A 13,232-nucleotide genomic window follows, 5' to 3' on the forward strand; every position below is an offset into this window, starting at 1 on the left:
TATCAGGGTTTCTCCCTCATGGTACGGAGGCTGGGGACTCTGACTGGGTGTGGAGGTATTCTTTTCCCTATCATCAGGTTAGCAGGGGTTTTGACAGGGCACATGGATCTAGGACTTGATAAAGGCATAGGCATAACTAACAGTGTGAACCAAGGCTGTGAACCGGAGTAGGTCTGGCCTTGGCAAAATAGTAATGAACCAGGTATTAGCTAACAGCAAGTAAGCGCATTCCTGACCTGACAGGATGCTACAGGAACACCTAGAGCTCTCAAGTAACATCATAAACCCAGTGACTCCGAGTAAGATAAGGACAGGATGACAGGATAATGGATAGAGACATTTTGTTTGAACTAGCAGGTATAAGGATATGGGTGGTAACTAAAGATGTCAGGACTGTAATACATAACTTGTTTGTAACTATGTATAAAAGCAGAAGTAATAGGAGGGACAGCTTTGTCCAGCCAAGGGGGAAACATCTGGTGCATTAACTGAGTGGGTATCATTGTCGTGGGCATGCACGTGTTAGTGCACCTGTAACCATAGTCAAGGCGCTAATACCATGCTTCGGCAACAGAAAACCTGGCCGAGTGCCTTCGCCACTGAACCAATCCTGTGGTCATTTTTTATGAGTAACATCAAGGTCTTCTGAACTAACATGTGGCACTATCTGCTAGTGCAGCTGATATTGGCGCTCCAAAACAGTAACAATTCTGCAGCAGCAACGACATTCCACAGCACTTAACAGTGGATACCACATGACCTGCTACTCCACAATAGAAGCAGACGGTCTCCTGTTTTCTATGCTCTCACTCACTGGATAATAGGTGGGACTGTACTGTGTTAGTGTGAATGGACTCAAACGAGGCAGAGCTTGCTTGGGCTTGAGGACTGAGCCTTAGGTAAGTGCAGCAGGTAGGTGGGACCCTTTTACGTTCTAGCTGCAGTATCTTCGCAAAGACAATGCCAAAACTGCTGGAGAAGTGCGGTCATATTCCAGGCAGCATCTATGGCCAAGCATCAGAACTGGGCGACAAAAGGGGCTGACTCCTATGCTTACGAAGAAAGAATCTCAGGCGACGCTACAGGCTGGGGACCGACTGGCTAAGCAGCAGTTTTGCAGAAAAGGACCTGGGGATTACAGAGGACGAGAAGCTGGATGGGAGTCAGCAGTGTGTCCTCGTTGCCAAGAAGGCCGATGGCATATTGGGCTGTATTAATAGGAGCACTGTGAGCAGATCGAGTGAAGTATTATTCCCTTCTATTTGAGACTGGTGAGGCCACAGCTGAAGTACTGAGTCCAGTTTTGATCCTCCCACTACAGAAGAGATGTGGACAAATTGGAGAGAGTCCGGCAGTCCGGCAACGAAAATGAGTAGAGGGCTGGGACACATGACTTACGAGGTGAGGCTGAGGGAACTGGGATTACTGAGTCTGCAGAAGAGAAGAGTGAGGGAGGATTTGATAGCAGCCTTCAACTACCTGAAAGGGGGTTCCAAAGAGGATGGAGCTAGTCTGTTCTCAGTGGTGGCAGATGACAGAACAAGAAGCAATGGTCTCAAGTTGCAGTGGGGGCAGTCTAGGGTGGATATTAGGAAACACTATTTCATTAGGAGGGTGGTAAAGCACTGGAATAGGTTACCTAGGGAGGTGGTGGAATCTCCATCCTTAGAGGTTTTTAAGGCCCAGCTTTACAAAGCCTTGGCTGGGATAATTTAGTTGGTGTTGGTCCTGCTTTGAGCAGATGATTGGACTAGATGACTTCATAAGGTCTCTTCCAAACCTAAAATTCAATGATTCTATGACTCCAGAGTTTGACAAAGCTTTCATACAGGAGAGTCTGCAATGCAGGGTTTGTGAGGGTCATTGAAAAACAGTAGCAAATGCTTCTACAGAGAAGTCCCAATTGGTCAACATTGAACGATCCTGCTCTAGAAGGGGAGACACTTATGCCAGAGCTATCCCAGTAAGCAGGCTCAGTATTAGATCCAGTTTACTTGATTATTACATACTCTTTGCGCTGGAGCATAAACAGAAGTCTGCACTAGGTAAGGAACCCATGAAACTTATTGTAGGCATTATTATATACTGCCAGCAGAGGGACTCTGGGGCTGGTCAACCAAGTTGGCATAGTAAGGGCAGACAAGTCGGTACCCACAGTCGCTCCAAGTGCTGTAGCTTGCTCCAGCACGGAGCAGTTTCTCATCTGTAGCTGTAGCACTTAGTCCCTCAGTTTCAGGTTTTCATCCTATAGAGAGGTGCAGTCTACTCCTGCAGACTCACAGGCCCCTGGGGCAACAGTGGGGCAAGCGCCCTGGAGGTGTCCATACTTAGTCCAAGGATTCAGCAGCGAATCCTGGAGAAGATCAAGAGGATTTGAGCAAGTGTCAGAGTCTCTAACAGAATAGTCTGACTTAACGATCAGAACAAGGGGTGGAGTCAGGGTTACAACTGGGAGTCATGCCGAAGATCAAACCCAGAGTCAGAGTCCAAAGCCACACCAAGGGTCAAATTTAGAGCCATGTCAAGAATTAAGTCAGAAATGGAGTCAAAAGTCACATCTAGGGTCAAAGGAGGAGTCAGCAGCAGGGGTCAGGGCAAGAAAACAGGCACTAGGAGCAGGACGTGGAAGCAAGAGTGTGGAACTAGGTATGGTAAAAGGAACAAGGAGCAAGGCTAGATAGCAGGAGACAGGAACAAGGAGTAGGAGCCAAGCAAAGAGGCAGGGAGTTGACGTCCTAGTTCTAGGCAGCAACAGTTCGAGCAACAACTCACGAGAACAAGGGGTGGGACAGGAACAGGAAGCTTTATACAAAGTGGTGTCCAATCAGAAGTCTGCTGCTAATCAGCGGGTCGAACATCTGGTGGTGTGGCATCAGTTGCAGTTTCATCTGACTGCAGCACAGTGTGTAAATCTCCCACTAGACAACTAGTTCCAGACCCGCAGTGCCTGACAACAGACATGGCAAGAACCTTTGCTGGTCACCACAAGTAGAATTTTTAATAGATTAACTGAAAGAAGCGACAGAGTCCTGTGGCACCTCATAGACTAACAGACGTATTGGAGCATAAGCTTTCGTGGGTGAATACCCACTTCATCAGATGTATTCACCAACAAAAGTTTATGCTCCAATACGTCTGTTAGTCTATGACGTGCCACAGGACTCTGTCGCTTTTTACAGACCCAGACTAACACGGCTACCCCTCTGATACTTAACTGAAAGAAGAATCTAGCTCTCCTCAAACAGAAAATTATAAAAATGCATGTGTTCTGAGGGGCAGAAGGGCAAAAGGAGGGTTGGGGATAAGGCAGCATGGATGTTTACCACAATCAATTTGTTGTGATTTTGCACTTCACCATTCTGCAAAATGTGTATGACAAATGCGAAGGAAAGTAAACAGAAACAGTAACATAGCAATAAGGCTAATGAGGCAGTGGGGTATTATGGAGGTTGTAGAAGTCGCCTTATGTTTTTGAGTTGGGTTAAGGAGTTTCATTCTGCTCTTTACTATGGAGCAGGCGGTGAGGGCTCCACCATTAAGATTCAGTTTTGTACTTAAAGCACCGATTCAACATCTTTGTTATGAATGAAGAATACACTGATCTTCTCCAATACTTACTGTGAGTACAGAATAAGTTTACTAAGAATTTGCAAGTATTTTTATTAGTTGATTAATCAAAATTAATTATATTAAAATGGCTTCTTTAAGAAATTTAGCACCTCAGGCCCTTGTCTCACCTCGAATGGTTTCAGTAACAGAGTAACACTATCTCTACAAATTTCTTATATAGTTAAAACTCACTGAAATCTTCTGTATAGGCTAAATTTGAAGAATGTCCCGTAGTGACACCATGAAGGTGGAAAACAAAATCTAATTCAATATCAGCTATAGATAAACTAGGACCATGATCACTTAAGCATTTATCATAATTTTATGTTTGAGTAGCAGCTGTGTTAGTCTGTATCCGCAAAAAGAACAGGAGTACTTGTGGCACCTTAGAGACTAACAAAGTTATTTGAGCATAAGCTTTCGTGGGCTACAGCCCCACTTCATCGGATGCATGTAGTGGAAAATACTGTTGGAAGATACACACACACACACACACACACACACGGAACATGAAACAATGGGTGTTACCATACACACTATAAGGAGAGGTTTCAGAGTAGCAGCCATGTTAGTCTGTATCCGCAAAAACCTGTCATTATGCAAGGCACTGAATTTAGCTGTATGGAGTGGAAATCCATCAACTTCATGAAAAAACTCGCGTAGATACAGACAGACGACATCTTCCTTTCCAAATGCAAACAGATGAACATCATACCAAAAGGACTGAAAGTAAAAAATCCACTGCTATCTACATACCACACAGACTATGCTAAGAGATTGTGCCATACACTCTCAAAGAAACTGCGGAACCACCTGATCAACATCCTACACAGTAAACAGGGAAAGATTACGAATGAACTCTCAAAACTGAATACTCTCAAAAAAACAACCTTCCACAAAAACTTCCTTGTGGCTGGACTTTACAAAAACTAGACAAGCCATCTACAACACATACTTTGCTTCTCTACAAAAGAAAAAGGACACAAAACTATCTAAACTACTACATGCCACAAGGGGCCACAACAGTGGCTCCTTTAACCAACCCAGAAATATTGTTAATCTATCCAGTTATACTCTTAGCCCAGCAGAAGAATCTGTCCTATCTTGGGGCCTCTCCTTCTACCCCTCCCCCCCCACTAACAAGATACAATTCTGTGGTGACCTAGAATTCTATTTTCGAAGTCTCCAACTCAAGGAATATTTCCAAAACACCTCTGAACAACTTACTAACCCACAGAAACCTTCCTACCAACACTACAAAAAGAAGGATTCTGGATGGACTCCCCCTGAAGGTCAAAACAACAGACTGCACTTCTACATAGAGTGCTTCCGCCGATGTGCACGGGCTGAAAATGTTGAAAAACAGCATCACCTGTCCCATAACCTTAGCCGTGCAGAACACAGTGCCATCCAGAGCCTCAGAAACAACTCTGACATCATAATAAAAGAGGTTGAAAAAGGAAGTGGTGCTGTCATCATAAATAGGTCGGAATATGGACAAGAGGCTGCTAGGTAGCTCTCCAACACCACATTCTATAAGCCATTACCCTCTGATCCCACTGATGGTTACCAAAAGAAACTACACCATCTACTCAAGAAACTCCCTGAAAAAGCACAAGAGCAAATCCACACAGTCACATCCCTAGAACCCCGAATAGGGGTGTTCAATCTGCTACCCAAGATCCATAAACCTGGAAATCCTGGACATCCCATCATCTCAGGCATTGGCACCCTGACAGCTGGATTGTCTGGCTATGTAGACTCCCTCCTCACGCCCTACGCTACCAGCACTCCTAGCTATCTTCGAGACACCACTGACTTCCTGAGGAAACTACAATCCATTAGTGATCTTCCTGAAAACACCATCCAAGCCACTATGGATGTAGAAGCCCTCTACACCAACATTCCACACAAAGATGGACTACAAGCTGTAAGGAACAGTATCCCCGATAATGTCACAGCAAACCTGGTGGATGAACTTTGTAACTTTGTCCTCACCCATAACTATTTAACATTTGGGGACAATGTGTACCTTCAATCAGCGACACTGCTATGGGTACCCACATGGCCCCACAGTACGCCAATATTTTTATGGCTGACTTAGAACAACGCTTCCTCAGCTCTCGTCTCCTAACACCCCTACTCTACTTGCGCTACATTGATGACATCTTCATCATTTGGACCCATGAAAAAGAAGCCCTTGAGGAATTCCATCATGATTTCAACAATTTCCATTCCACCATCAACCTCAGCCTGGACCAGTCCACACAAGAGATCCACTTCCTGGACACTATAGTACTAATAAATGATGGCCACATAAACACTACCCTATACCGGAAACCTACTGACCGTTATACTTACCTACATGCTTCCAGCTTTCATCCAGACCACACCATACGATCCATTGTCTACAGCCAAGCTCAATGATACAATCGCATTTGCACCAACTCCTCAGACAGAGACAAACACCTACAAGATCTCTATCAAGCATTCTTACAACTACAATACACACCTGCTGAAGTGAAGAAACCAATTGACAGAGCCAGAAGAGTACCCAGAAGTCACCTACAAAAGGACAGGCCCCACAAAGAAAGTAACAGAACACAACTAGCCATCACCTTCAGCCCCCAACTAAAATCTCTCCAGTGCATCATCAAGGATCTACAACCTATCCTGAAGGATGATCCATCACTCTCACAGATCTTGGGAGACAGGCCAGTCCTTGCTTACAGACAACTCCCAAACCTGAAGCAAATACTCACCAGCAACCACACACCACACAACAAAAACACTAACCCAGGAACCTATCCTTGCAACAAAGCCCATTGCCAACTCTGTCCACATATCTATTCAGGAGTACCATCATAGGACCTAATCACATCAGCCACATCATCAGGGGCTCATTCACCTGCACATCTACCAATGTGATATATGCCATCATGTGCCAGCAATGTCCTTCTCCCATGTACATTGGCCAAACCGGACAGTCTCTACGTAAAAGAATAAATGGACACAAATCAGATGTCAAGAATTATAACATCCAAAAACCAGTTGGAGAACACTTCAATCTCCCTGGCCACTCGATTACAGATCTAAAAGTCGCAATATTACAACAAAAATCTTCAAAAACAGACTTCAATGAGAGACTGCTGAATTGGAATTAATTTGCAAATGGGACACCATCAAACTAGGCTTGAATAAAGACTGGGAGTGGATGGGCCATTACACCAAGTAGAACTATTTCCCCATGCTTCTCTCCCCTCCCTTCTCCCCCCAGTTCCTTACATCTCCTTGTCAATTGCTGGAAATGGGCCATTTTCATTACCACTACAAACAGTTCTTTCTCTCTCCTGCTGATAATAGCTCACCTTAACTGATCACTCTCGTTAGAGCGTGTATGGTAACACCCATTGTTTCATGTTGTGTGTGTGTGTGTGTGTGTGTGTGTGTGTGTGTGTGTGTGTGTGTGTGTCTTCCTACTGTATTTTCCACTACATGCATCTGATGAAGTGGGGCTGTAGCCCACGAAAGCTTATGATCAGATAAATTTGTTAGTCTCTAAGGTGCCGCAAGCACTCCTGTTCTTTTGCATAATTTTATGGTTATTTAATAGTGTCACTAAAGGACAGAGTTAAGATTTTACATGTGCCATACCTTAAAATGTAGTCTTACAAGCGTAACATTAACTCTGAATTTCTGAGTTTATAGGTCTTAGTTAAGGAATAAATACAACCTTTAGTCAAAATTACTAATCTGTAACCACAATTTTAACTCTTATCTTGATGTAGTGTTTGTTTAAGAATCTTCATTGGGAGTGATTTCAAATGGCGCTGGACCACAAAGACTGTTTGGGTGCATGTGTACACACTTCCACTCTACAGTTGGGGAAGTGCTAAAGATAGCACATGCTGTAAGTTATTGCAGAAGTGGGCAAAGTCCCTTGTTCCAAAAGGAGGAAAGAACTGGGGCTGTGGTAACGGTCTGATCCACTGAAAAGAAAAAAGTGAAATTAAAACCATCTTCTAAAGACATTTTAAAAATTCACATAAGGCTAAATTAAATTTTTTTCAGTAATGAAATATCCGTATGATTTGTGGGTTATGTTATATTTGCAACCGTATACAGCTGATATGACAACAGGCTATTAAAGCTAGTAAGGTAACAGATACAAAACCTGAATCTTACCACCTTCCATTGTACAAAACAATGACATACTGGAAAATGACATATTGCAATCCATCTGAACTTCAGGTGAAGTGGAAAGTGGGAACTGTAAATAAACAGTTTATATCCGCAAACCCCAGAAAACAAACCATCTATAATGACTCATAAGAACAATCTACTTATGAGGGGAGATGAGCTTTAACAGCTAATTTACATTCTTTCATCTAAGGGCTTAGTTTTAAAATATTCATTAGCCCGCTCTAGATCACAAGCACAAGCCATAACAGCTTGCTGAAAAAGGCAAAGAGATTAGGAAGCTCACCTGGTTCTGAATCAGAATTTCCTGCAGAAGGTTCACAGAAGCTTGATGGCATAAAGACATTGTTCTTTGTTACTGTAGTCAAGAAAAAAGTTACTAAGAAAAAACCCACATGTACAGACACAACAGTTAGTTTCCCTCATTGTAAAGTCCCACCCTTCAGTATAATAATGGATCAGCGGATATTGAACTCAAATAAAGAATTAAACAAGGGTAACACATAATTAATGCCAATCAACATTAAATTTAACGGAAAACAGACTAACAATATTTTTGATGGTATTACAGATTTGGTTGATAAAGATAACAGTGTTGATGTATATTTAGACTTCTATAAAGGCATTTGACTTAGTACTGCACGACATTTTGATTAAAAAACTAGAACAACATAAAACTAACAAAGCATACATTAAACAGATTAAGAAACTCCTTGAGTGAGTGTGTTTCTAGTAGGGTCCTGCAATGATCGGTTCCTGGGCCTACACTGCTTAACATTTTTATCAATGACCTAGAAGAAAATATAAAATCATCACTGATAAAGTTTGCAGATGACATAAAGATTGGGTGAATGGTAAATAATGAAGAGGACAGGTAACTGATACAGAGCAATCTGGATCACTTGGTCTACTGGGTGCAAACAATATGTGTTTTAATACAGCTAAATGTCAATGTATACACCAAGGAACAAAGAATGTAGACCATACTTACACGATGGGGGCCTCAATCCTGGGAAGCAGTGACTCTGAAAAAGATTTGGGGGTCATGGTAGGTAATCAGCTGAACAGGAGCTCCCAGTCCAACACTGTGGCCAAAATGGCTAATGCAATCCTTGGACGCATAAATGGGAATCTCAAGCAGAAGTAGAGAGGTTATTTTACCTCAGTATTTCCTCTGGTGTTGCTGGAATACCGTGTACAGTTCTGGTGTCCATAATTTAAGAAGGATGTTGATAAATTGGAGAAGGTTCAGAGATGAGCCACAAGAATGATTAAAGGATTGAAAAACATGTCTTACAGTAATAGACTCCAGGAGCTCAATCTATTTGGCTTAACAAAGAGAAGACTAAAAGGTGACTTAATTTCAATCTATATGTATTTACATGGGGAACAAATATTTGATAATGGGCTCTTTGACCTAACAGAGAAGGGTCTAACAAGAGCCAACGGCTGGAAGTGGAAGCTACAAAAATTCAGACTGGAAATAAGGTGTATATTTAACAGTGAGCATAATTAACCACTGGAACAATTTACCAAGGGTTGTGGTGGATTCTCCATCACTGAATTTTTAAGTCAAGATTGAAGGTTTTTTCTAAAAGATATGCTCTAGTTCAAACAAAAATTACTTAATGGAAGTTCGCTGGCTTGTGTTCTGGGAGGACTGATTTGACTGATCGCAACAGTCACTTCCGGCCTTAAAACCTATGAATATATCAACATGTGAATTTCAAACTGGAAAAGATGTTAAAAGCCAAGCACTCAAAAGTTAGGAAATGCCAAAGCTGGCAACAGAAGAGTAATATCTACTTCTTTAAAAGACACCGCATACAGGACTTCCTCTGTCAGGTCCCATCTAGACTAGGACTGGAATGTATGTTTGCTTAATATTCTAACATGTTTGAATCAACACTTTTGAAAAGTCTAGTGTAGACAAGACAGTGAATAATTTAACATGTGCTAAACTGGTCAAGTTAAAGCCTGAAAGAGCCTAAGGCCTTGGCTACACTGGAGAGTTGCAGCACTGGTGGTGGGTTTATAGTGCTGCAACTTACTCACCGTCCACACTTGCAAGGCACATACAGCGCTGCATCTCCCTGGCTGCAGCATTGGCTGTACTCCTGCTCTGCCTGGGGTATAAGTATTGCAGCACTGGTGATGCAGCACTGCTCCGCAAGTGTGGCCACCAAAAGCGCTGTAAATGGCCTCCAAGGTATTCGGAGGCATCCCAGAATGCCTGTTTAGCCACTCTGCTCATCAGTTCGCACTCTACTGCCCTGGCCTCAGGTGACCCACCCTTTAAATGCCCTGGGAATTTTAAAAATCCCCTTCCTGTTTGCTCAGCCAGGTGTGGAGTGCAATCAATCAGTGAATCTTTCCAGGTGACCATGCCTCGACGCGCCAAAAAAGCCCCAGCATGGAGCAATGGCGAGTTGCTGGACCTCATCAGTGTTTGGGAGGAGGAAGCTGTGCAGTCACAGCTGCTCTCCAGCCGTAGGAATTACGATACCTATGGGCAGATCTCAAGGGCCATGCTGGAAAGGGGCCATGACCGGGACCCAGTGCAGTACAGGGTTAAAGTAAAGGAGCTGCGGAGTGCCTATTGCAAAGCCCGTGAGGGAAACTGTCACTCAGGTGCTGCCCCCACGACCTGCCGTTTTTACAAGGAGTTGGACGCAATACTTGGGGGTGACCCCACTGCCAATCTGACGACCACGATGGACACTTCGGGGGGGGAGGGCGGGGGGGAGAGGAAACCGATAGTGAGGGTACTGGGGTGGGGGGAGACACCCCGGAGTCCCAGGAGGCATGCAGCCAGGAGTGCTTCTCAATCCAGGAGGAAGGTAGCCAGTCGCAGCAGCTGGAACTTGTTGGTGAAGGACAAGAAGAGGAGCGGGTTCCCGGTAAGCAGCTTTTATTTTCAGGATGGAAATGTTTCGGGAGAGGAGGGAGGGTTAAAGGCTGCATGCATGCACGCCTAGATGTGGAATAGCCCATTGATGTGGTCTATCACGTCTCGATAATCGGTCTCGGTAATCTCTTCAAAAGTTTCAGCCAGAGCGTGGGCAATGCGCTTGCGCAAGTTCATAGGGAAAGCCACTGTGGTCCTTGTCCCAGTCAGCCTAACGCGTCCGCGCCACTATACCGTGAGGGGTAGGGGGACCATTGCTGCACACAGGCAAGCTGCATCGGGGCCAGGGCGGAATCCGCACTGCTGCAGAAGACCCTCCCGCTCTTCCCAGGTGACCCGCAGCAGCGAGATATCTTCCAGGATTAACTCCTGCGGAAAATGTTGGGAGACTGTTCAGTGTAGATGCCCCTTGCAGCAGTTTGCTTTCCCCAATGCACAGAAACCCCTGCAGACCCCCCTTCCCAGGTGACCCGCAGCAGCGAGATAGCTTCCAGGATTAATTCCTGTGGAAAATGTTGGGAGACTGTTCAGTGTAGATGCCCCCAGCAGCAGTTTGCTTTCCCCAATGCACAGAAACCCCTGCACATCCCTGAAGCAATCATTCCCCCTTACTCACCATTTTCTGCCTCCTGTGGGTTAGGTGCGCTCTGTTTGGTATGGGAAAAGTATGCTAAAGTGAAGACTGTAAACTCCTTCACTGTGTGGGAATAATGTCTGGGTGCGATTATAAACAATGCAGCCTGTGTTAACTGTTTCCATTTTTGTCTTTCGATCAGTGTCCTTGACTACTGGACTGCTCATATCATCCATTGGCCAGAGGCTACAAAAACTCAGGAAGAAGCCACGAAAAAGCAAAGATGACATGCTGAAAGCAGTTATGGATCAGTCTGCCAGAGAGAGTAAAAAACTGCAGGACTGGAGAGAAAGGGAAAGCAGGCTCCACCAGAGAAATGCAGCAGCTAAGAAGCAAAGCACAAAACAGCTGATAAGCATCCTGGCGCGCCAAACGGACTGTATCCAGTCACTCGTAGCCATGCAGGCAGAGCACTACCATGCCGCGCCCTCCCTCCCGCCCGTCCCAAAGCTCCTTCCCTTGTGCCCCAATGTCAGCTCCAAACCCCCTTCCACAGCATCCAGGTTCTTATCACCACCAGCTGCCCCCAACACCTGTACGTTCACCAACCAGCCCTGAGAACTACGACCCTTACCCTCTGCACTCAACCCCCAACACCATGCAGTATTTTCATCCTGAAGTGCAGCAGTCATTGCACAGCACTTCAGACAAGACATATTCAAACCTGTGACTGTACAGTTCACCACCCCACCCCCCTGCCGGTTCCCAAAATGTTGTGTGTCTGTCAAGAAAGTTATTTTCTTTTCAATTAATCAATTCTTGGCTTTGAAAACAGTCTTTATTATTGCAGAAAGTGAAAGATAACGTAGCCCAGGAAAGAAACAGGCACTGCAAATCATTTTAGGAAAAACAGATTCCTACTAACATTGTAACTACTGCACTTCACTCCCGTGCAAGGCACCAAACATTAATGTTGGTTTTCAGCCTCAAATTCCTCCCTCAAGGCATCCCTAATCCTTGCAGCCCTGTGCTGGGCCTCCCTAGTAGACCTGCTCTCTGGCTGTGCAAATTCAGCCTCCAGGCGTTGAACCTTGAAGGTCCATTCCTTACTGAATGTTTCACCCTTCCCTTCACAAATATTATGGAGGGTACAGCACACTGATATAACTGCGGGGATGCTGCTTTCCCCCAAGTCTAGCTTCCCGTACAGAGATCTCCAGCGCCCTTTTAAACGGCTAAAAGCACACTCCACAGTCATTCTGCACCGGCTCAGCCTGTAGTTGAACTGGTCCTTGCTCCTGTCAAGCTTCCCTGTATACGGTTTCATGAGACAAGGCATTAACGGGTAAGCGGGGTCTCCAAGGATCACAATGGGCATTTCGACGTCCTCTACTGTGATCTTGCGGTCTGGGAAAAAAGTCCCGGCCTGCAGCTTCCTGAACAGGGCACTGTTCCGAAAGATGCATGCATCATGCACCTTTCCAGGCCAGCCTGTGTTAATGTCAATGAAACGCCCACGGTGATCCACAAGCGCCTGAAGAACCATAGAGAAATACCTCTTCCGATGAATGTACTCGGATGCCAGGTGGGGTGGTGCCAGAATAGGAATATGCGTCCCATCCATCGCGCCTCCAGTTAGGGAAACTCATTTGTGCAAAGCCATCCACAATGTCCTGCACATTCCCCAGAGTCACGGTTCTTCTTAGCAGGATGCAATTAATGGCCCTGCAAACTTGCATCAACACGATTCCAATGGTCGACTTTCCCACTCCAAACTGGTTCCTCACCGATACCGGTAGCTGTCTGGAGTTGCCAGCTTCCAGATTGCAATAGCCACCCGCTTCTCCACTGACAGGGCAGCTCTCAATCTCGTGTCCTTGCGACGCAGGGTGGGGGCGAGCTCAGCACACAGTCCCATGAAAGTGGCTTTTCTCATCCGAA

General features: G+C 45.0%; 1 protein-coding gene across 4 annotated transcripts in view; it reads right to left on the reverse strand.

Moving 5' to 3' along the window:
* RANBP3 (RAN binding protein 3) overlaps positions 1–13,232 on the reverse strand; it is a 232,275-nt gene that overhangs the window by 125,801 nt on the left and 93,242 nt on the right. For all 4 annotated transcript variants that reach the window (XM_050933753.1, XM_050933755.1, XM_050933752.1 and 1 more), the window contains one exon: positions 8,096–8,167. In XM_050933753.1, the coding sequence (XP_050789710.1) occupies positions 8,096–8,167 (72 nt within the window). The remainder of the gene's footprint in view (positions 1–8,095; positions 8,168–13,232) is intronic.

Source organism: Gopherus flavomarginatus, chromosome 24, assembly GCF_025201925.1.
Source record: "Gopherus flavomarginatus isolate rGopFla2 chromosome 24, rGopFla2.mat.asm, whole genome shotgun sequence".
NCBI lineage: Eukaryota > Metazoa > Chordata > Testudines > Testudinidae > Gopherus > Gopherus flavomarginatus.